General features: G+C 37.8%; 1 protein-coding gene across 1 annotated transcript in view; it reads left to right on the top strand.

Moving 5' to 3' along the window:
• ripor3 (RIPOR family member 3) overlaps window positions 1-25,727 on the top strand; it is a 39,812-nt gene that overhangs the window by 1,739 nt on the left and 12,346 nt on the right. The window contains exons 2-11 of the mRNA XM_082136369.1: window positions 17,605-17,713; window positions 22,329-22,478; window positions 22,570-22,648; window positions 22,732-22,755; window positions 22,856-22,909; window positions 23,010-23,159; window positions 23,411-23,474; window positions 23,570-23,613; window positions 24,486-24,611; window positions 25,236-25,381. Coding sequence (XP_081992495.1) covers window positions 17,616-17,713; window positions 22,329-22,478; window positions 22,570-22,648; window positions 22,732-22,755; window positions 22,856-22,909; window positions 23,010-23,159; window positions 23,411-23,474; window positions 23,570-23,613; window positions 24,486-24,611; window positions 25,236-25,381 — 935 coding nt within the window. The 5' untranslated portion in view covers window positions 17,605-17,615. The remainder of the gene's footprint in view (window positions 1-17,604; window positions 17,714-22,328; window positions 22,479-22,569; window positions 22,649-22,731; window positions 22,756-22,855; window positions 22,910-23,009; window positions 23,160-23,410; window positions 23,475-23,569; window positions 23,614-24,485; window positions 24,612-25,235; window positions 25,382-25,727) is intronic.

The following is a 25,727-nucleotide window of genomic DNA, read 5'->3' as shown; positions in this document are numbered from 1 at the left end:
GAAGACGAACGAAAGTCTTGCTGGTTTGGAACAACAAGAGGGTGAGTAATTTTTGGGTGAACTAACAGATTTTTTTGGTGAACTAACCCTTCAAAGCATGTTCTTGTGGTATTATGCCATGTTATCTAAAGACACCTGGGTCAAGGCTGTCAGAATCTCCCCTGCTGTCCTGTGTTTGTATCGCTAAATTAACACCAAACAGACGTCTTTGTGCATCAGTGGCCATCTGCAGTGTTTGGACAGGGATGAGGTTCACTGCACAGGTTTGGCTGAAAGAAAAAGCCTCAGGCTAAAAACTGTACGCTCTTTTCTCAGTCTGGGGTTGATGTTTATTTTTGCAGCTGCTGGCACGTGTTCTTGGAAAAATGGCAAGTAATAGATCTCTAAGCTAGTGAGAGAGAGAAATAGGGATGTATTCAGGTGATTAACCTTAGGGGGGAAAAAAACAATGAACAGATACATAATATTGGGCATTGTTAACTTATGGAGAAAACAGTCAATATAAGTTTAAGTTAAAATCAAATATAAATAGATACACGTTAAAATCTGTAGATTATGACTTGCACTCTAGTCTGTAAAAAAATTAACCAAACAGAAATTGAGTTTACAGTAATGTACGTAATAGACTTTATAGATTAATGCTGGCTTCATGTGCTATCAGGAATTTCTTCCCACTTCTGAAGTCGTGATTGATGCGTTCCATTGCTTTGTTGTCGGAAAGTACTGGAATCATGACACTAGGTTTATTCTTTTATTGGGAGAAACTTATTAAATATAATTAAAACCAAAATGATATCTAGCATCTCATTCATTGACAACCATATAAACATTTACCACGCTATGGATAATAAGCTTGCAGACGATTCTGGAATTTCGGTCGAATACAGGCTATTTTCGCTGTGTATAAAACACAATTTGCTTCAAATGATTATTCATAAATGTAAATATGCACTATTTTAATTACAAGACAAAAAGGTGATGTTGCTGTGGTGGAAAAAAACGAATAAAGAATACCAGTCACAGCAACAATCGTTGGTTCCTTTGTGAGTGCATTACTGTAAATACGTTTTTTTGTTTGTTTATATGAACTGAGTGAAGAGTCTAAATTATTTTCGGTGATAACCGACAGCATGAGATGCTGATGATAGGGCTTAACCTGCATTTAACCTGCAACACTGCTGTAAAGGCAATGAAAGAGACTAGGCCTACAAGCATTTCCAAGAAGACAAATGATGTTTAATGGAGCTCTTTGTCATGCGTTAATACAAACCAGCGGTTGTGGAAAAAACCCTCAGACAGGTTCCCCTGCCCTCGAAGAATGAGTTCACAGAGAGGCTCCTCACGATTTTCAATTTACACTCCTTCACAGTCCAGTTTAGCTCATCCCTCCATTCTCCTGACTTCCCCACCTCTCCCTGATGGCCCTTTGTAGGAATCTGAAACTCAATTCCCTGTTACAAGACTGCCCCGAAAACCGTGAGACTATGAAAATCGAGCGATCTCAAAATGCAGATTCTTCCTCTCTCTCTCTATCTCTCTTTCTCTCTCTCTTTTGTTTCTTACACTTGTCTCCCTTTGTTGGCCTTGTTTCCATTTGAATGGATACAACACCCTTTGAAAGAATCTGGGAATCTAGAATTCCAATTAAAAACAACAGTTGCTTCATGGAAAGCAAATAAGTCGACAGCCATTGATGGCCGTGTTACAGGATTGTCATGTTACATTAAGAAACTTGTCAAAGATTTGAAGACATGCTAGCTGTGCTGATGTTATCAGAAAGTGTAATTGATCAACCTAAACATGCAAATAAGACAAAAAAACAGGTTCCACCTTTCCACAGAGACATTTTATGGATTATGATATATGATATACGAGCATTCATGGATTAACTGTTATTGTGATGCCAAATACAAGATACCCTTTTTGACCCAAGCACAATATGAACAAATATGGAATATTTACATTGCTATGGCAAAGGCATTGCTATTTGACATATCTGTCCTGTGAACAAACAAGTATTGTATTACTCTGACAGACACACTAATAGAACAAGAATCACATTTTCTGCAGTTGATTAGTTGTGTCTGGAAGAATGCGAGTTCTCAGAACAGCCATAACTGATTCTTCAACATCTGTGTGTGAGTTGGTGGGGCTTTCCCAAGAAGTGATCGTCTCACAAGTGATGTTGTCTTCGCTTTTGCCTGTGAGAATTGAACACACCCGTTCAATCTAATTTAAACCCTCGACATAAACTTTTTAACTCACCAAATGCTTGATAAATCAATTGCTTTCCTGTTCAGGAAATATGTGCAAGGATTTGCATTTCATGAATGTACAACACTCTTCCATCCTGTTTATATATATGACCAAATGTGTACATGCAATCGTGTCTCACACTATCTACACCCATGCACATAGACGACAACTCCAGAAGTCAACTGGTGGTCTGCTTCAGATAGCACAAAAACACAAGTTACTATCTGTCTAAACTTTTATCATTGGCTCACCAGCTCAATCAGGAACTGGTGGAAAGGGTTAGTTCACCAAAATTAAATGTAATTTATGAATACAGCATACAATATATGAATTTCAGAGGCTATATGGTGGACTACATGATCTTATAGAAGAGAAAAGAAGTGCATATTTCAGTCTGTAAATTGCCACATTCATGCTATATGCCATCAGGGGGTGAGCCGATTTCATATCTGTTACATACATTAATGCCAAGCCGGAGAGCTGGAAGCAATTTTTTCCCCTTGCGATCAGATATGAAATCCAATTTCCATGTATTTTTATTACCTATAAAAGTACTGGAATGTGAGCAGATTACATTGTTAAAAGGTGTGGCATGGGTACACACAGAAAGAGAAAGCTTATGTACTGGAGAAGCAAGACGAACAGTGTTTTCATAACATCCAGTCATTGACTTCAGTGGTGGTACACCCTGCTGAGATACCCACATATCCAATACGCTCTCATCCCCGATGAACTCAAACTTTTTTCACTCCATTTCTGAAATGCTTTATTCGTTTACACAAGAAAAACAAAAGGAGAGAAGTGCAGGAAGTGCAGAAAAAGGAGGGATTTGCACATCAAACATGCAGCCAGAAGTACAATCGCTCGGGTGGAAGAACTTAAAGTGAGGTGGACCCAGGTGGACCGAAGCCAGAGCGGAAAGCCCCACTTTGTAAAAACACACCGCCAAAAGTAGTTCCATCCGCAAGAACGAAGGGCTACTAATTGTGAGGACTGTCAGAAAGGGCATATCATAAAATCAAGGATCGAGGAGGTTCATAAGTTCTTCAAAATCTTAAACTTTAGTCATGTCTACCTGACACCCATCAGACACGTTACTCTTGGTTATATATTGATGCTAAGTACAACTCTGACAGATATATAACAAATAAACAAGATAATAACACATTGCTCACATCAATCATTATGAATCCTGACATGTAATTATCTAGAAATTTACAGTAAAGTTCTTACCAACCAGTCTGGCCAAGCTGGTGTTTAGCCGGTCAGAAAGCTGGTCCTGAAAAGTACTCAAAATCCCTCTAAAACCAGCCTGGCTTGACCAGGACCAGCTTAGGCTAGTTTAAACAGTTTTTCAGCAGGGAAAATTAGTGCTTTGACAGATAGTGTTATCAATAAGCTAAAACATTCATCTTCACATAAAAAAAATTCATTTAAATATTTTAAGGCTACAAACAAATGGACATAATCTAATTGTTACTAGTCTAATTGTTGAACGCCTTTATTGCAGTATAGAAACTGAAGTTGAGTTCATCTTTTCTTCCCCACTGTGACGTATATCAAAGTGAAACGGCTTCTTGAATAAGAAAAAAAAAAGAGGACTAAACTTTGATGCCGAGTTCACACACTGAACGATTTTAGGCCCGATTTTTGCTCGCCGACAGATTTTGTGAGATCGCCCACAAATGCCCGAAATCATAGTCAAATCGGTGGTCGTTCACGTGAGTGACAGTCACGCAGTGTGAATTATCAAAGACGCGATCTGAGAGAATCGCTAAATATCTGGAGCTGTCGGCGATTCACAATCCTGCTGTGTGAATGTGTTCTGACTAAAACCTACATTGGCGATGACCTACAGCCAATGAGAGGGCAAGAAACAGGACAGCGCGGGACGTTCGGGGAGGAGTTATAGACCACAATATCAGTATTTTAGATACAGTTACAATTATATCAAACAGAAACAAAGCATAAACATTTGCTCGACCAGCAGCAACAGCAGCTAGGGGTCGACCGATTAATCGGCCGATTTTTTGCATTTTTTAACATAATCGGCATCGGCCAATATCCAGTATATCAAGCCGATTATTAGGCGGGCGCATCTGTGGGCAGCCTTGTGTTGTTGTTGTGGACGCACGCTGCGCCTAGAGTCATTCTCCAGCAGAGTGAGCAGACCTCATCCAGTGCCTAAGGAAGGAGCTAAGTTCCTTGGAGAAAACTCCTTTATATTTAATTAAAACCTTTTGATATGTTACTGCCAACTTCGAGAAAAAATATGAATAGGCGACATGACGTTCGGTGGATATTGATAGCGTAGTTGAGGTTGCATTAGCACAGCAGAAGGGTTGCTATCATGTCACAACAATAAGTAAGCAAGAATTTTGCAATTACAGACAGAGAATCTGATACTTTTATTTGTTCTGTTTTGTGTGTCTTATATTTGAGAGGGTTGTCACTCAATGCAGAGAAATAAGTAATAAAAAAGTGACCATAGGTTAGTGAAGGACTGGCTTTGCTTTGCTAGCGTCGTCGCTAGGGTTGGGTAACGTTAGCTACAGACAGACCCGGTGCTAATACGGCACTGGTGCCTTAACGACCGTTATTTACCAGACCGAATATCAATGCGTATTTCTGTGCTACTGTTATGCCTGTGCTTCTCTTGGATGCTCTGAAAACGGACGTTAGAAACGTGACGCTAGTCAGCAGTTAACTTTAGCATACTGTTAGCTAGAAGCTGGATTAAACACGGTTAAAATGCTGGCCAAAGTGTAATGTGTGACTGTATTTCACTGTAGACTAGGGGTGGAACATGTAACTGTTATTCGTATTGAACCGAAACGGTACGGGCGTCATGGTTCGGTGTATACATTTACACGGAGAATACATGGTATAAAAATAAATAAAACTCGCGTGCAAATTAATGAATGTACTGCGGAACTACTGTTAGATACGCGAGTTCTTTGGGGACACCTAATCTGTAGCCCCGCCTTAGCTCTGAAGCAGGCTGCGATGTAAAGATTGCAATGCTGGAGTATGGTGTGTGTGTGTGTGTGTGTGTGGAAGAGAGAGAGGGAGAGGGAGAGAGGGGCGCGGGCGCGATCGAAAAGTCGCGTGTGTTTAAAGTCGCAAAGTGTTTACTTATATTTGTGTGTGTGTGTGTGTGTGTGTGTGTGTGTGTGTGTGTGTGTGTGTGTGTGTGTGTGTGTGAGGCGCGGATGCGATCGAACAGTGGAAACATAAAAACATACTCCGTCATTTTGTTTACAAGACATCATTCAAACTGCAAAGTGTTTAAGTTAACGTTACTGTTAATTACAATTTTAAGCAAAACAAATATATTAATCTGAAATGTAGCAAATTAATTTAATTAATTCAGGTACAATTACCAAACATATCTCAAGGTCACAACAAGTGCAGATTGGTCAAGTGTTCAATAAATGTTTTTGTTGAGAAATCTTGTCTATCTTAAGTAATTATTTGTGTTATATTTTATCTTTCAAATAGAGGTTAAAAACAAGCACATAATCGGCCAAATATCGGCCAAAATAAATCGGCAGCATTAATCGGCCATCGGCCGACCCGGATTTCAAAAGATCGGCATCGGCATCGGCCTGAAAAAACCCATATCGGTCGACCTCTAAGCAGCACATTGCAAAATGATTTATTTACCCACAACTCTCTTTGTAGAACACACAATCCTTGCTCCCCTCGTCTCCCCAACCATTTCCTCTTGCATAATCAGTTTTTCTTTCTTTCTCCTTTTCACTGCAAATCAGCGCACAGACAATTTGAATCGCAATCTTCTTGCAGGCTATCATTTTTAATAACAATTTCGGTCTCACGCACGCGTGATCTTGCATTATTTCCTTATCTCTTCTCGCATGGGTTTGGTTGTGAAACGTAGTTTGCTGACCAGACAGAAGTTGTCGGCGATTCTTTCTTTTGTAAAGTCATGCAGTGTGAAACCTCCTGTCGCCGATCCATCGTGCAGTGTGCACACACCATGAACAACTGAATGTTACCCCAGATAGTCGTGCAGTGTGAAAACACATCATCAGAGAAGAGATGTCGCAAGAGGAAGGGGAAGTTATTTTGATTAAAGATTCTGAGGGCATGTTTTAATAATAATAATAATAAACACTACAATATTCCACAAAAAAATTATTGTTCATTTTGATTTCACTGTGACTTTAATCTTCAGTGCATAACTTTCCAAGCAACTGCATAGCAATGCACTCAGAACACCATAGCATAGCAACACCCTGGCAATCAGCTTTGAATTTTGCACTGGCAGCACCACACATTTTTATGAAATGGCTTTTAATTTAATTACTTATAAAATCTGCTTGGAAATAATATTTGAGGACTGTAAAATGTGACCTCAAAACTCAAGAACAAGTCTGACTTTTTGAAAAATGTCATGACTTGGAAGTGCACGAGGAACATCTCTGTAAACTATTACAGTGGAAAGAAAAAGAAGGATACTGAAAAGAGAGAGAGAGAAACAAGAACAGACAGAGAGTGAAGAGTAATTACGCTTAGACTGTTCATGGCCTTCTTTACTGACTGCCCTCTCACACACTTAAACTCATATGGCACACACAAACAGGATGCACAGCCCCCTAAAGCTCTGGGATCTATTAAAACTCAAATGCAGCCAGAGCAAGAAGTAAATAAATAAAAAGAATCCTTAATTGAACCTTTAGCTGGCATTCCCACTGTCTGCTTTGAAGACTCTTGCACTTTCAAGTGGCCACTGGTTTGCCGCCGAGATGCAAGGTAGTCATTTGGATTTGTTTACACTCTAAGAGCAGAGCTGAAGACAGTCAATGCTCTAACCGCGTAATGCATTTCCTCTGTTAATCATATAAATCATGAGATCTGAAGGCATTCATGCTGTTCTGAATTTGAGGACAGTCATTTTTGTCAGTGACTGTTTTTAGCGGTGTTTGAGAAAGACAAAACAACGTTGAAGACTTAAATTTTCTATAAAAAAAAAAGTGAATAGGCAAAACTCACTGTCATAATGGTGCCATGGCATTGCTATACGGTTGCTAGGGTGATTAGGTTAGGTGGTTATGTATATGGGCCTGATCAAGGAGAAAAATACATACATTTTGAAAAGAAAAACCCTAAGCAATGATAACAGTGATGCTTACAAGCACCATTCAATATTTTACAGTACACAAAGTATGCTTTAAAGGGATACTTCCCCTCTGGAAAGATGAATGTGTATTTAAAATAGGTCATTTATGTAGAAGAAATGTGAAATTATTTTTGAATTTGGAGCTTTCTAGACTGAGAAAAGCCAGAACATTTATTTTTGGCTTATGTGGATGAAAGACAACAACTCCCAGAATGCACTTGCTTCGCTGCCCTGGGAGGCCACTCCCAAGCCACGCCTACCGGTAAGAGAGCGCTAGGCTACTAGTGAGTCTCCGTGATGAATCTGCCCGGGATTTCGAGATCGCCCAAAATGTCCGGGATTCGGCTTTTGCGTTCTACAGTCGCCATTCATTATGTTTACTGTGGCGAGCAGGACGATGCTGAGGGGCGCGGGAGAACGGCGCGAGGCCGGTGGCGTGATTACTGATGAGCGACACAGTGAGACGTACCGGTCTCGTATCTCTCACGGAGGAGCGAGAATTTTCTTAGCAATGTTAAAACGCACATCAACCGATCACTTGTTTAGCGTTCATGTAAACACTACATTCAGATTCACCAATCGGAATGAATTCTGTTAGATTGAAACAAAAGGTGTGCATGTAAACAATGAATGGCGACTGCAGAAAGCAAAAGCCGAATCCCGGAGATTTTGGACGATCTCGACGGCCGGACATGTCCGGGAAAAAGAGGATGGTGGTAACCCCTACTACTCAGCTTTCTCCTACTACTCAGTTTTCTCCATAGAACAAGAGCCTGTTAGCTTAGCTTCCAAAGAAAGACGGCTGACACTGTGTACATTCTGTGAGTGAGAACCCACCTCCTATGGGCGGGTTGAACACATGCGGAACAGCTCCTCCTACTGGCTGTAGTTTCTAGCCTCTGGCCAAAAAAACCTCCGATGACGCAAAATGACGATTTTTGCGTCATCTGAGGATTTTTTTCCAGACAAAAAAAATACATAAATCTCTCGTCTCAGGGGGACATGAGGGTGGAAAGCACGGTAATTCGAAAATACTACAGGTTTTCTACTAATACAAAGCTTAATGCTAAATCCTGAAGTATCCCTTTAATAATCACTCAACTACATGTACATATTAAAATGAAATATTGTATAAACAATGGTTTATACAAAATAATGTTTATATTTCCACATTAAATCCACTATAAGAGACAAATGTTTGTGCACATTTAATGTACTGAACGAGTTGCATGAAATGAAAATGATACCGCATGTTACTCAGGTAGCATGGTACAATGTAATCAGATATGTGTCCCAAATGCATCACCCTCTTTTTCAGTACTACTCACACACTACTAAAACTATTTACACTAAAATTGGCATAGAATAGTGCACAAGTACGTGAATAGGGATGCACCTCAGGTAAACAAATACTAACTTACTCAGCAAGATTCACTTTAAACCGTTGCTCTACAATGCAAGTAGTTGACCTGAAAGACAAAACTAACCATAGAACAAGACAACACATGCTAATAATTATCTCTATAGCGCCCCTTGTGGAAAATCTGAGAATGCAACCCACATTTGTGTAGCATAACTTGCATTATGAATTGATTTCTGACAAAATACTGGCTTAGTGTTATGGAAAAATAAAGTTTGAAATGTAACTGCTCAAATTATAGAAAACAATAGCCTATATGGAATGAATATATGGCTTTTTTATATAGAACAAAAATCCATTAACACTTTTAGGAAATGAATGGCAAAGGATGTGGCTAAGCAGCATTAAACCCTTTTTGACCTGACGACAGTTTACAGAACAAACCATCTAGCCACAAACCCTTTCACCTAAATTCATCTTGTGTACATCTGCTGAATAATCTAAAAACCTCATAGATGGTTTGGATTGGAGAGCTGCTTCTCCAGTGTTTTGCCATCCATACTTCATGCCATCCAAGAAAACGTTCAAGCCGATGTTCAAACTTCACCAGAAACCAGCCAAGGAGGTGAGGGAGTTCAAAGTGGTTTAGGTAAAATGGAGACAATGCCTCACTGAGAAATACTGGATGAAATGTTAGCCCACATCCTCTGGCAACAACCTACATTCTCATTGGCTCAAAACTTTTTTATTTCACTATTTTTTCTTGTAACACAAAGCACTGTATTCACGTTACTGGACAAACGAATCCAGAGACCGGACTGAAATAACAACTTCAATATAAAGATTTCACTTTCTAAGCTATTATTCAGAGGAGATTTAGACGTCTAGTGACCTTAAACTCTCGAGACAATAACCAATTTTGTGGCTGTCGCAACCTTCCAGACGGACTCAGAAACCGAATCCATGCTTTACTCCCGGTAGTTAACCAACTTCACAAAGCACATGGAAAAATGTCTGTCTAATCTCAACTCATGCACAGCCTTTTCAAGAAACACTGAACGTCATACACTAAGTACACCCATAAGAAATCTATTAGACTTATAAACGTATTGCCAATACATAAAAATCCCCTTGTGTGCATGAAAGCTAAGCTTAAAAACTCGCTAACAAGCTTTCTAGAGGGATCTTTGCATGTAGCCAACCTTAGTAAACAAAAGAATTTCTATCACCAACTCTGGGCTTTTATATTCCTAGATTCACTTGGAGAAAAACAACCCCATGAATAATGCTAATCTTGAGATAGCCGATCATTCAGTAATACTATCATGAGAATACATAGGAACCTATTTTGGCATAGAAGAGATATGGGACAGAAATCAGGAACTGATTATTGAGGGACAAGGTCATGAATCATCATAGGACTGAGAGGAAGATGCAACATCTGGCAAAAACATTCCATTCAACCACCAAACATCAGGAGTTCTTATAAAGACCATCTCCATTAGCCACGAACATGCTAAGCTTTGCCACATTTGGGGTTTAAGGAGGAATTACGAGGACATTTGTTGTAATAGTAAAACATGTGGTTTTAGGTTACTAAATTAAGACAGGTTTACAATCAACCCACATTCTTACGACCTTTCAACAACAGCCTTCATCAAATGACTGTTAAAATGTATGCATGCACTTGTGCATGTTTGCATGAGGAAAAAAAAGACAGAAAAACAGAGAAAATTGTGCAACCTATTTATTATTATCCATTAGGCATCTGAACATAAAATATGTGTATGGTTGATTATCACGAAATACATGTCTAGGGCACATTTCACCCCAGAATCTAGTTTTTATATTAATAAAATAATAACCAAAATATATAACAATATAAAAAATGATATATATAATATGTATATTTATATAATACAATAAGAACATAATAATACAAATTTTCAGACTATTTATTTAAAAAATCGAAACATTTGTAGGTCTAAGGTACAGGTTTAGAAGCTGCCCACATTGAATATTTACATATTAGTGTATATATGAAAATGTATGAGTGCATTTTACATACAACTACCTATGAATACTAATGTGATCATCTTGAATTGTGAGTGAAAGCACATGAGTATGTGCAGAGGCCTCTGGGGTCCCAATGTGATGCAGTGGAAAAAAGCATTCTTAACAATTACGTCTGACCTCCCTGTGATTTATACGGCCTTTCTAAAGCATGCACACACACTCACTCATATATCACACACAACACCATATACATCACTGGGAAGCAGAGGGGCCAAACGTCCCTCAGAAAACATAAACAAAGCCATGCGAGCAGACAACCGCTTCCGTCCATGTGTTTACTGTCTCTACCCACTTCACACTGATTTTACAGGTGCAGTTAACTCATAAGTTTACCAAACTTTACAAAAAATTATAGATGGCACTAGAGAGAAACTTTTGATGACATATTGTTTAAAGGCCATGTACAAATTCCATCCAATCATTTGCTGTCTAAATTGAGAATGCCCCTCAATCTATGAATTCTAGCTTTAGCGCATGCGCACTATAACTAATTAGTGATACTACACCTAACCAGCAGAGGATAGCATGGAGTACAGGAAGAAGTACAGTAGAAGAGAAGTTAAAACGCCTAGATATGTTTATATTCTTGCAAGCAAAAGTTGAACAAACAAAATGCATATATCTTCTTACCTCTTTCCACGAGTGCACATAGATTTTTATTGTTTCCACCTTTGACTTCTGTTGCTTTTTCTTGCCATGCATTTTCAATCTTCTTCTTTAACTAGTTCTTGAAAGAAACAACACAATTGTAGTCGCCTAGTGGACACACAAATGAATGCAGACAATTCAATGGGCAAGTATGCATGTTACAAATGAACAAAAAAAGTTGCTTTGCATTATTATTTTCACTATCAGATCAACTTAGTCGAGCAGTACACATTAAAATCATAGTTGAAAGTTGTGTCCCAAATGACACACTATACATAGTGCACTTATGGTTGCATCCAAAATCGCATACTTGCCTACTATATAGTAGGGAAGTATGCGATTTTGGATGCAACCATAAGTGCACTATGTATAGTGTGAAACAGTATGTGACAAAAGAAGTATGTCCAAATTCACAGAACTCATAAAAGAGTAGGCAAAACGTACCCGGATGACCACTACTTCCGGCGAGATTCTGAAGTGTGCATATGATGGACACTTTCCTTTCCCATGAGGCCACAGGAGAGGATTTATGAATGGCAGTGAAGCAACATAACTGATGCTGGTTGGTCACATGATAATGACAACATGGCGAATGTAATACGTCCAGATTACATTCATATTACACGCACTCATAGGCCTGCTAGAACATATTTTTTAGCGGTGGTGAAGTAATTACTTATTAAAAATAAGTACCTACTCAAATATAAAAAAGAAATCATCTTGTATTGTATTGCTCCTTTCTTGTGGTAAGACCTCAGATGGCTGTGATTTAAAACATTTTTTTAAAGGTTTGTGATTTTGACTTTGCTATTCTGTCAAATGCCTCTTTCTCCCGAGGCAATCCTTTCTCTGAACTCCTCGTTCTCTATACTCACGTTTTTCATTACTGCAATAAAAACATGTTTCTGTCATCTAATATGGCCAAACTTGGACCACGTGTGATGTGTGTGTACTCATAATAACTTACAAGACTGATGTGCGTAACTCCCCAGTTAATCTCTTCACAAGAGCCCTTAAACACAAAGTAATTTAACACCTTTGCTAATTCATGACCTCCACATAAGTCTTATTAAAGAGATAGAGGTAGATTTTTACAATTTCAGTGACATGACGAGAAGGTCATGTAAGGTAACCCATACTTGGAATTTGTCCTCTGTCTACATTCAACCCATCCACGTTAGTGCACACACATTATGAGCAGTGAGTGGTTAACACACACACACACATAGCAATCCGTGGACACACACACAGCCGGAGAAGTGGCCTGCCATTTTTGCTGCGGCGCCTGAGGAGCGATTGGGGGTTAGGTGCCTTGCTAGGGCACCTCGGTCATTTCCTGCCGGTATTGAGAATTGAACCGCGAGACCTTCGGGTTACCAGTCTGACTCTCTAACCATTAGGCCCCGAAGAAGAATAGTGAGCTTTACTTGTGCAGAACTCACCTCTGAGTCTTGTAAGTTGCAGTTGTAAAGTTGTGGTTTAGTCATATGGGCAGATCATTTAGAAAATAATAGTATACCTCTTCTCAAAAATCAGGACAATTTGAGGTATCATTCATGATTGCAGCATGAACGTTATGGGAAGAGTTAAACTGCAAAGATTATTTACGTTTAGGAGCCCGTTTTAATCCCCAACTCCAAGTATGAGCATTAGTTATAGTGATCTTTGCCTTAGTAAGCACCACATAAAACTCCCATTACACATCGGCCCTGCTCGTGGGTATTGGGTAATAATATCTTAAACAGCAGAATAAAGGTGATGATTTTTCACAAAACTCAACATTATTCAATTAATGTTCTGTGTGCTGTCATCCATGGCTTTGTTCCAGAGTGGATTGATAGGGATGATGTGTTTGTGTGTGGGTGTGTATGAGGTCTATGGGGTTCGCTTTGAGGGGGGGCAGAGTTCATTACAGCTAAGATCCCCTGAGATCTATTTCTTGAAAGTTAAGAGTGAAATCTATGACTCAAGCACGATTCAGCAGAGATTCAGTTCCAGATAACAGCAGAACCATAAACAATGCAAAACAAAAGGCAGAACGAAAAATTGTGCAATCAAGGAGCTCACAAATCACTCTTAATACACAACATACGGCAGGGTTCACAGAAATGCACAAGGAAATGCTTTAGAATTTCTCACGTTAGAGATATTTTGTGGTCTTTAAAGTTTTGTCCGAGACTGTGTGAACGCAAGCGACGGCCTGACCCTGACTAAGCTACATTCCAAGCTGGTTCTTCTTGGCTGTAATGTATGGACATTTGGTTGATAGGTCTGTTTCTTGTTATGACTAAGTTCTATGCAATGTCCAATTTGATGAAGCTTATTAAATTCTGTTCACATCTGATATTGATGGTTGTAGTCTACTTGTCCCTACAACTTCCATCTGGGTCATGAAAATAGGCAGGTTACATATCGGCATGTTAATGAGTGTCATTAAAAACTCATTTCTATTTCAAACATTTATGAAAGAAGATGCTGAGGGACTTCAAAAGATGCTGAGGCTAGAGTTTCATCTCACATGAGGTGGTAGTTTCTTGGTTAATGATCAAGGCTAATGATTGTAGATTCAGAGGAGGGATAGTTCCTGTCATACCTGCATGACTTTCTTTCTTCTGAACACAAAAAAGAATTTTGAAAAAAGTCTGGTGTATTTTGTTGTTGTCCATATTATAAAACGTCAATCGGGTCCAATGTTGTTTAGACCCCATTGTCCTTTAAAATACGTTTTTGTGATCTGTAGTTTTATCAAATAACTGGTAAAATACCAGTTTTACCATGAATTACCTGTACAGAAGCTTTCATATCAATCATTACATTCGTTATGTCCTGTTACGTCCATAAAAAATCCATCCCAACCAACTGACCTAGATCGTGAACCCTCCACTCTTCAATGGCATCATTACCCTGTGCTTTTCTTGATCCACAGCTTTGTGTGCTCTGGACTAGTTATCTATTCCCTTTGGCGCAAAATCTCATGAGTCCACTGGGTAAATGATTAATGGCAATCTGGTTGTTTCCAGGAAGATTTACATACATGATTGCTTAGCGATATTGTAAAGTGTTAACACATATGCCGTTCAACTATCCCATGGCTGCAAATATACAAAATGGCAAAAAAATAAATAAATGTTTTTGGAATGACAGCCATCATACTCTGAATCACAGTTCAAGCCAGTAAATCCACAATACCTCCCCTCTACACCCTTCTGTTTTTCTTCCTCCTGCCAAAAAACAAATGGAAAAAAGTCTTAGTATGGCAGTTTCTCATGCTAGACATGATCCTTGTGCTAATATTTTGATTGGCCAGCCCTCAGATATCTTACTGTGCATCCCACTGAGAATTATGTGTGTGTGTGTGTATATATATATATATATATATATATATATATATATATATATATATATATATATATATAAATGCATATTCGCTATAGACACAGGACTAGATGTTATTTGCAAATAAGTATATTATTGTGCTTATCAAATGTACAGTATGACTGAAGCTTCTTAAACAATCTGTCTTAAAGGAATAGTACACACAAAATTATCATCAACGTTGTCATTATTTACTCACCTGCATGTTGTTCAAAGCTTTTATGACTTATGCCTTTGCACATGGTTTGGAATGCCATGAGGGTATGGTGACCGAATTTTCATTTTTGGGTGAACTATCCTTAACTGTTTGTGTAAATTTAGCCTAATTAAAATGCTGATATCATTTATTGTAAATTTGTAATGCATCTCTGTGATCTGTTGACATTCTGTGATTCTCTGTTCTAGTCTGGACGCACACATTGTCTCTGGTGTTTATGTCTACAAGGATTTAATGAATCCCTCAGTTTTCTTTGCATCTGGATGCCACCACTCACAAAACTTGTCACAAAACGCAGGCTATCACTTTTCTAAACATTCATACTTACAATTTTGCCTGGCAGTTGATAAAATAGGGTTGAATATACACAGTTTTAGACAGATTATTGCCAGTTACTTTAACTTTTTTACTTACCATTTTGCTCCTCTAACGAAAACAGGTTCACCACATGAAGAGCAGATCCTATGTGGAGATTCGTTTCTGAATGAATCTGTGTTTTGAGCGAATTGAACAAGCAAATAATTCAATGACTCAATTAAAAAAATTTTGTTTCTGAATGAATCTGACGAATTGAACGAATTAATATATTTCATAAAACAGTCACTTGTCGCTGACTACTGGGCTATCGATGCAACGTAGAGAAGGAGATTAACTTATAAAATATTGCATCCATCTATCTTGCCAAATATTTAAATATCACGGTATGTAATTTATTGTATAATATAATAACTGCAACAACGGCTTCAGTGAGTCAGGCTGATTCAAGCGAGAGTTCATGAGTCTTTTTGAATGATTCATAGTTCGCGAATCAATCTGTGGTTATTTACGCAGGACAACTCGAGGAGGACAACTTGATATAAATTTCGAGGTAAACGGACTTTTAACGTTACTCTTATCACATTTAATTCAGACTGCAAACTATTGTAAAGTATGACTTATTTTGCAGGTGGCTGTAAAGTTAGATTTAACAGCGGCGGTTTTGTCCGCCTCTAAAAAGCGGTGCAGGAAAAACAACTGACAAAAAGCTCGTTTTTGAGAGATATCGAGATCGATTAAATAAAGATTCCGATTAACTGGAAAATCAATATTTTTACCCAGCGCTAGAAAAAAAATCAACCTACAGACTTAATAGACTTACAGTGAATGACGGACCCGAGTCAAGGTTTATTTTGAGGTAACATAAGTTAGTAAACAACCGCCCTGAACTAACGTACTTAACAACGCCTTAGCAACCCACCCGGATTTTTATTAGATTTTTTACAGGCAAGCAATTCTCATTTTCTTCAGAAAAAAAAAAAAAAGTACTTTTGTTATTTTAAATTCTCATGGGCTGCACTTGTCATGGTAGTATAGTGCTGTTTCCATGGTTCTTACAAACATGGTTTTCTGAAACTCCCTGCTCATCTAACCTTACCCCCCACATTTCCTCATCTAGCTCTCAGATCTCTCTCTTCCTCTTGTAGGAAAAGAAACATGAGTTACTGTCCTGTAGAGAATGATAGTTGCCTCTGCGTTTGCAATCAAGACATATCTCTCTGTCCCTTTCCTGTCTTCCGTCTCTCTTCTTCATCCTTTCTTCCTCTCTCTTCTCCGCTCTGTCTCTCTTGTGTGCCACTGTCAACAAAAACGTTTTCTTGAGCCAAACAGGTGCAAAAGCTATAAGTGAACAGTATTTGGACACTTAAATCACACTTATGCACACAAATGCAAAGTGTCATTTGTGCTCAAATGCTGCAAAATTTTTGGTGACCATTTAAAAGGATCTTTCAATGTTGTGTTATCTTTATTTAAAACAAATGGCAGTTAGTTTTGATGTTTTTTTCTTATCTAATCCAAAGACATTTTAAGTGAAACGGAAGTAGCGGCGTATCTTTTCTTCTGTATTGTGATGTACATCCTGCCTGCATCACCAGAGAGAAATTTGACGTTTTCCCTAGAAGATCAAGCAATTTGATTAAACATTACAAGGTCAAAAAATGAAAAGCGCACAAATGAATGCCTACAATAAGATTTATAACATGCATTTAGAAAATTGATAGGATGAATTTTCATTTCACAACCACTTTAAGTGTCTTTTTGGGGCCACTGTAGGTGTTTTGTGGCCTTAGTGTCTGAGGAATGTTCAAAAACTGCGTACAATAACAGAGGAGAGAAGAATTATGGGATGAGGAGAGACATGGACATTTCTCATGGAGGAGAATGGGGTGGCTGTCACTGAGGTTGAAGGATGAGGAGTTCGTTATGAGCAGCTTTAAATCATTTTTGAGCTTTAAGCTTTGTGAATGGTTGCAAGAATGCTAAGGTTTTCTGAGCAGTTGCCAGGGTGTTGCTAAGGTGTTTTGAGAGGTTTTTAGCGCTTATATGTGTGGTTTGCATTGCCATGCAGATGATAATGTGTTCTATTTGTGAGTGTGTTGCTTTTTGGTTGTGGGTGGTTGCCAAGGTGTTGCTAACATGTTCTAGGCTAAGCTATGACTCTAACAAAAAGCAGATTTCTAACTGTTTTTCTTGTGTTTGTGTATGTTGTAGGCGGGGGCGAGATGTCTGTAAAGCTGAAGTTTGATTGTCCGGCTGACGGCGGCATGGTGCAGCGGAGCCGCTCCTTCACTGGAGTAAACGCACTCGGTGGCCGGAGAAGGTAAGCGAGGATTGTTTGTGTTTAAGACAAGATGATGTGTTGTTACCATCTGTGTCAGATTGTATTACTTGACTTTTCTTAAGATAAATGTCCTCAAAGCAGGGGCCATGGAAGCTCACGAAAAGCATGACTCTTGTTCACTGGAATTTATGAAATGAGGACATCTTGGGGAGGTTTCAAAATGTTGCACAAAACATTTGTGAGGAGTCTGAATCTTTTCTGTAATAAGGCCATGCATGTTGTTTTTAATAAATGAAACTATTTAGTTAATAAACTAATACTATTAAAAATCTGCAATTTACAGTAGGCCTAATTAAAATTAAGCTGAAATAGGATATGAAAAATTACTTTTTCTGAGGAAAAACTAACGTAAATAAAAATTTTACGTTAAATACTAATATTATTAAAACTGAAGTGAAAATAAAGTTATAGGACAAGTTCGGTATTTTACACTTAAAGCCCTGTTTACAGATCGTATCTGATGAAATAGAACGGTTAAGATTAAAATTTGGACACATGCTCCTGTCCCGAGAATTTTAGGTTTATTTCGCTTTTAAACCAAAACCAATAAACCAAAAATTCTCGGGACAGCAGCATGTGTCCAAATTTTAATCTTAACCGTTCTATTTCATCAGATACGATCTGTAAACAGGGCTTTAAGTGTAAAATACCGAACTTGTCCTTTAAATAGGACAGAAGTATAAAAAACAAGAACTTATTAAAATTACAAAAGCACCAATTACTAAAACCTTCACTAGAGTTAAAAATAAAAGTATTGTACTTTTCTAAAGAGCATTTTTTTTATGAATCGTAAATATATTTCACTCAGTACTAAAAAGTTGTAGTTCATCTTAAAAATTACCTATTTCATCCAATATGTTTCTGTTATGCACTTATTTAAAGAACTACAATCCTGTGAAGCATTGTGAACAGCATAATTAAATAAAAAACAGTAGAGAAATATGAAACTACTCATTTACAAATGTTGATTATATGTATAAAAACTATATTTTAAGTTTATTGCAAAATATTAATATATTGCAAAGAACTATTTTGGAGCGTGTTGCTTTTCCCGACTCTGATTGGTTGAATTTTTCTGTACAGCATCATGGGTAATGTAGTTTTTCACTAGGAATTCCACTGTTAAACACAATAATTTTAAAAAATAACCTGAAATAATGCGGGCTGACGCCTTCAGCAGAAGCAGATATAATGGATAAATAACCTCGGTAGTTCTGTCTTTAAAGGTTCATAAGTTATAATTCAAAATCAATTTTCTTATGAAGAAAATGAATAGAATTTTGACTTCCAGAACCCAACTGTTGCACTCTATTGATGTTCTAAATCAGTCACAGGCTCCATCTCAGTTAGGATGCTTTGTAGGGCAGATCACTAGGTTTTGGAGCTCAGCTTATATCGGATGTGGCTTACAGTTTTTCTTTGATTGCTTATAGTTCTAATTCGGCATTCCACACAATCCGAAACATAAACAAGCCTGAGTTATTATGTAACAGCAATAGTTATTTCAAGAACCAAAGGTCCTGAGAGGATGCACGGTTCGGACTCAAATACAAGCATCCTCTGTGAGCAGTGTGACAGCTTACATAAGTAAACACAGCTGTGTGTATGTGTGTATGCATTTGTTTAAGTTTTTATTTTGTCACAAAAGCATTACATTCCTGCATTCCCATCCAAGTAAAAGACTGAAACTAAATGATTGCAGACAAAGGCCAAAACAACTTCAGAGACTTATCCGCCTGCTTCCAATTTGTAAACTCTTTATTATATGGCAGAAGCTTCACAAAACTGCATTGTGAGAAAATGCTTTTTAAGCATTATTCAAAATATGAATCAATGCTGTCAGCTACGATTCTGTTAAGATCATGGATTTACAGTTATAAAGAAACAGATTAAACAACTCTTTTGACTTTTGTACAGTGAGTAAATTGGATACGGTTCATTTATCCCTTCTTTTTAAAAATCAGGCAGTATCATCTTCAGAATGACCTCTGACTGATATTTTTCTTATTTATTTTTTATCATTTAATTATTTATAACCTTTATTTTTTTGTGTTAAAACCATAACCCAGAGTTCTGTAACCTACCTAAACAAATTGTTTGGCTAATTTTAGATTTAGATCATTTCCATTATTTTAAGTAGGTCCTATTAGTAACTAACACAAGTATTATTATTATTGGAAGAAGATTAATGAATACCCCAGAACATGTTTAATAGATTAACTTTAATAAACGTGTTCTATTTTTCCAATTCTGTTACCAGTTTTGTTTAACCTTCATTGGTAGTTGGGTGATCAGTAGCCAAATGAGCACTGCATATCAACAATTTTATGTTGATTTTCTGCAAAAATGACCAGATTACTTTTCTTGAGACTGTGTACAACCTCTCTGGGTAGTGACTAATTTATGTAAGCAAAACTTGTATTAATTAGGCTACATTACAGTGGCTGTATTACACCAGTTCTAACCATAACATTCCAGAAACAAGCAATTAGTTTGTTCTCACCAGACGCAACGTGACTACAAGATGTGACAAAATCACTCAAAAATCACAGCCAATCAGAAGAGCGTGTGTGGCAGGCTTTCTTGGCAAGCGCAATGCACTCTTAACTAAATGGATAAGGAAGGATATAATAATTTTTTTTAATATTACACCATTTTAACAACATTCAAAATAAAAAAAGTTTTTGTAATATAGTCCCATTAAGTAAGTTGTTTTCCACTGAAAGTCTGCTGTTACACTCACATAAATAGCTTTAAAAATACACCCAAAGAGAAAGTATAGAGAATCAAGCTCTTTATTGAGAAAAAAGGCGTTACTTGTGTCATTGTCCGCTGAGGGACCTCGAGTTACAGCGAGTTACAGATGTCAGTGATGGAGCCAGGAAGGAATATACTGATGTGAGAGAGCCAAAGCTTGTGTTATTGGTGGTGACCCCCGGAGCGGCGCAGAGGAATGCCTTCCCTAAGAGAGTTTATTGACATTGTCATTGAGTCATTGAGTTTGAATGCTGTGTAAGCATACACTGTCAGAACATCGCTGAAATATGTAGATTATATTGTGGGTGTAACTAAAATGGGATGTGAGGATTAAATTCAGAATATAAAAACATACACTACTGTTCAAAAGTTTGGAATTGCTAAAACAAATGTTGTTTTTGGAAAGAAATCGATATTTTAGTGTTTAATTTACCAAAAATACATTCAAAAACATTATTAATGTTCGAAATTATTATAACCACAATGTGATCATGAAAGCCATCATTTTCAGTGGCCAACACTGTTTTAGGAAAGCATTCTAATGTGAGAATCTGTTCTTATCCTCCTGGCCAACTGAAACCATTGTGTTACTTAATGAAGTGTGGAAATGGCAATGCCGTCTTTTTTTGGTTTTTGAGTTATTACATGCACTTGTGAAGTTCAGCTATGTGTTCAGAAATGGCCAAAAGAAATAAATTTCTCTATAAATTGATTATTCAGTTCATTTAAAGTCCCCCTGTAGTCAATCATTTCATCCCTTAAAACTCACCCTTGATCACCAAAATGACATATTTAAACGTGTTTTTCTTGAAGAAAAAAATTCGTCATGTCTTAAAATAGCTTGAATGTAACTCTATTACAACCTTGCCTAATTTAGTATACACGGTTCTATGAATATGCAAATGAGCCCCGCCTCCACTCACTCACACAGCTCAGAGATCCAGTGTTTTCAAACCGTGTTGTTGAGACTGTCTTTGGTTCACTGCAGTTTTAAAGGGAAAATACTCAGCAATGGTGTCGACTTATGAATTTGCACATGGTTTGTCTTAAAGCATATTAAAAACACCACAGAGACATAAACAACATTTAAAAGCTTGATTTTCACCACAGGGGGACTTTAAGAGATGAAGGTTGTTCTTGAGGGTGTCCAACTTTATCTAAAATAGAAAGCAAAATGGATTTAATCTGGACAGAGGGAACAACCAAAATGCACAACAATAAAGTTGAAGTAAAAGGCAAAATGCAAATCAAATAGGCAGAAAAACATAAAGGTTTGGATAGTACATGATTAGACAGGACTATTATGGAATCACACTTATAGGAAATGGTGCAGAAAGCATAATGATAAACAGATTTGATAAACAGAGCGTCTGAAGAACATTTGTAAGAAGGCATTTGTAACATTCTAACTGTCTTTATTGTCATTTTTATTAATTATTGAATTTCACATTGATTTAATAGTGATTTCAAATGTTGAATTGTCGTACACCACCAATCAAAAGTTTGGAGTCTGTAAGATTTTTCTAATGTTTTTGAAAGAAGTTGTGAATTATTATTATTATTATTATTTAAAATAAATGTATATATCTTAAAATGTAATTTATTCCTCTGATGACAAAGTTGAATTTTCAGCATCATTACTCCAGTCTTCAGTGTCACATGATCCCTCAGAAATCATTCTATATTTGAAATATAAATGTCTTTACTGTCTCTTTTCATCAACTGAATGTGCCCTTGTTCTATAAAAGTATTAATATCTTTAAAAAAAACTTTTGGACAATAGTATATAAGTGTATATCTTTTTTCGCCATCTTGACTATTCCATCTCACCCTGCAGACTTTCCTCGGCTCGTAGCTCTCTCCGCACAAAAGTCATAGCAGGGAAATCTCCCAGAATTCCCTCTTCGGGTCGGGTGGGCAGCAGCGTCTGGGGGCAACAGCCTGAGCAGGTGGACAGAATCTTCCAGGCTTTGAGGAAAGGGCTCAAGTATGTGCAGTCATCGTAGTAGAGTAATGAAGCCATTTGTGGACCGCACACACTAGTTTTGTGAATGTTAATGACATCTCATCCTGTATAGGGACTACTTGGAAAACCATCAAACAGAGCTGGACTTCCTGTCATCCCAGCAGAGAGACACAAAGAGGAACTCCAGACTGGTGAGACTTTGTACTGAGAATAACTTCAACTAGTCCTAATCCAGCTTTTCATGTATTATTATTAACTATTCTTCATTCCTCAGGGTTTTTTCTATGACCTGGAAAAGGTACGTTGTCATTAACAAATGCTAATATTCAATCATTTGAGTGTTTTGTCAAAAATGGTTACAAAATGTAATCTTTTAATGCCCTGCTTGCTAACAACAGGAGATACGAGCCTTAGAAAGATACATACGACGCTTAGAGTTTCAGATTAGTAAGGTAACACAACCTAAAAATACTCATTTAATTTGATTGCATATGAACACTGGTCAGATTTGTTAAGAATAAACCTGTATTGTGTGAATGTGGATGTCAACAGGTTGAAGAGCTGTACGAGTCGTACTGTATCCAGTGGCGGCTGTGCCAAGGCGCTTTGAACATGAAGAGAGCGTTCTCTCTGTCCCCGTCTTCACGACAGTCTCGAGAGAGTTTACTGGAGCTGAACCGTAACCACAGACACAGCCTGGAGGTAAAGCCTGTCTTGGACAGCATACACACACAACAAACTATAAGTAAGCCATTTGTGTGGTCATTTTCCCAACAAGCGTAAACACTGTGGCTCGGTGGCTCTTTCAAAACATCCCGACCAGCCCAACATAACAAAACGGCCTTAACCACACTCCGCTTTTCCTTTGTTTGCGAATTATATCTAACCAGTGCATTGATGAAAAATAACCTATAATGTAAATTCAAACATCTCACACTCATCTCTACCTGCAGGACATGTGTGCAATGGAAGGAGAACTGGAAATCTTGCTGGGAGAGCTACAAATCAAAATGAAAGGTACATATACAGCACCTCACATATGCAGGAATTTGAGTTTGAGATGAACGTTGGTCGCCTAAACATCTAATATTTTCTCTCTTTTGCTGAGGCAGGGTTGATAGGCTTTGCCCGGCTTTGTCCTGGAGATCAGTATGAGGTGAGGAGGTTTAACCCCAACAGACCAGTTACTGTTGTTATACACTTAAAGGGATAGTTCACACAAAAATTATAGTTCCGTCATCATTTACGCACCCCCATATGTCAGTACACTGCTATTTTCCAGTGAAATTGAATGATGGGGTATTGATGGTCTCCCAAACTGACAAAAAAGCACCATAAAAATGTATCACTGAAAGAAAGAAAGTCATACGGGTTTTGAACGCCATGAGGGTGAGTAAATAATCACAGAACTATCACTTTAATACACAAAAGCAAAAAAGACGTGGAGGCATTTGACCCTAGCATTTGACCCTTAGCATTTGACCCTAAAACATCACTCTTAATCCAAGACTCGGTGTCTTATCAGCCTATGAAAGACACAAATGAGTTATGGTGCTTTTAAGTTAAAATATTAGGCAGAAATGACATATTTCACCAGCTATTCGATTACATTTTTAAGGCCATGTTTCCAGTGACTTCATGCACAATGGAATGTGGTCACAGGAGCCATCGACTGGCTGATGCACAAGACCACACATTCACACGCAGTCGCCCCAAAAACTATTTGGAAAATTTAGATGATGCATGATTTTCATTGTGTTGGATATCAAAATAAATGCAAACATTATGCTAGACATAAGAGAAAGTAATTCTTAATGGTTGTATGAAGTTCGTCACATTAACTATGGACGTGTTCATGTAACTAAAAATCTTTTACAACAATTTTCAACATTCTTTCTTGATTTTGAACAGACATTTTTTCAGTTAAAACCTAACATATTTCTTTTGCTAAATGTTTTGCTTGTAAAGTGTGCTCGTGCTATTTTTCTTTAACATTAATGCCACTTGGTTTGATATTTTGTTATATAGGTGTTGATCCGGCTGGGCCGTCAGAGATGGAGGATCAGAGGGCGAATCCAGACGGATGACCGACAGCTGTGGGACGAAGAAGAGATGGCCTTCCTGCCTCACATCCATGGGAACTTTGAGATCAAGGTGAGCTCGTCCACGTATACTCACGCTCACACCTGCGCAAATACCACTTCCTGTCAGGGTCGTCTGTGGGGGTTGTGATGACAGAAGGTTCCAGGCCTTTTGTCCATATAGTGTTTGTTAGATCTAAATAGAAGAAACCGCCCACAGACCCCCTGAGAGAGAATGATAGAGATGTTTAACAGACTGCCTGATGCTTTTTGGACCAGTGTTACAATGCTTATAAAAGGTTTGGTTGTCTGAAATGAATTCCGTCCCTGAAAATACAGACATGGAGCCAAACTAATTCAGATGAAAATTATGATTTCCTCTTTCTACTCTCTTAAACCCTTGACACTCAAAATCAGATCTCAAATATGAAATTTCAAATTAATGGCATGCAGCTTTTTGAGGAGAGGTGTGCTGTTACTTTTCTAAGTGATTTTACATACTATTTTTGTCTGATCAATGATGAAATGGGCAAAAAATCCCCTAAACTAGTAAGCAACCACTCAGCAACACTCTACATAGAAACTCGCTGATATGCATTAAGCTGATGAAGGTGCTTCCAATGATATCATGGTTTTATCATGGTACTTTTTGACACTGTTAATGCATGTTACACCGTGCGGTCTCTTGTTTCTGTAGGTAACAGAGGTCAAGGGGTTGAGCTCTATCCTGGTCGGTATGGTAACGTGCAGGAGTGCAGATTTTTTCACAGCACGGCCACAGATGATGGTTGTGGACATAACAGAGCTGGGAACCATCAAGCTACAGCTAGAGGTGGTTTGGAAGTAAGTGCATGCGTGGAATTTACAAGACAGACAAACTTTTATAAAGTGCTAAAAATGCTACTTAAAAAGTGAATGACAATGGGTACTTTATTGACCAGGTTTAATATCAGTGACACCAAACTATTGACTTTTACACACCACTTGTGAAAGTTTGGGTTCAGTACTTTTTTCTTTTCTTTTTTAAATCAGTACTTTTATATAGCAAGGGTTAGAGCTGCATGATTCTGGATAAATTGAGAAGTGTGACTTTTTTTCTCTCTCTTTTTTTTTTTTTCCAAATAGAGATCATGATTCTCCCACGATTCTGAACAGACAACTAAAATGACATGCCATTTATTGGAGGTTC

The sequence above is a fragment of the Leuciscus leuciscus genome, assembly GCF_965113295.1.
Source record: "Leuciscus leuciscus genome assembly, chromosome: 14".
Taxonomy (NCBI): Eukaryota; Metazoa; Chordata; class Actinopteri; order Cypriniformes; family Leuciscidae; genus Leuciscus; species Leuciscus leuciscus.
Note: the sequence above shows the minus strand (reverse complement) of the source record. Positions and strands in the feature narration are given on the sequence as shown.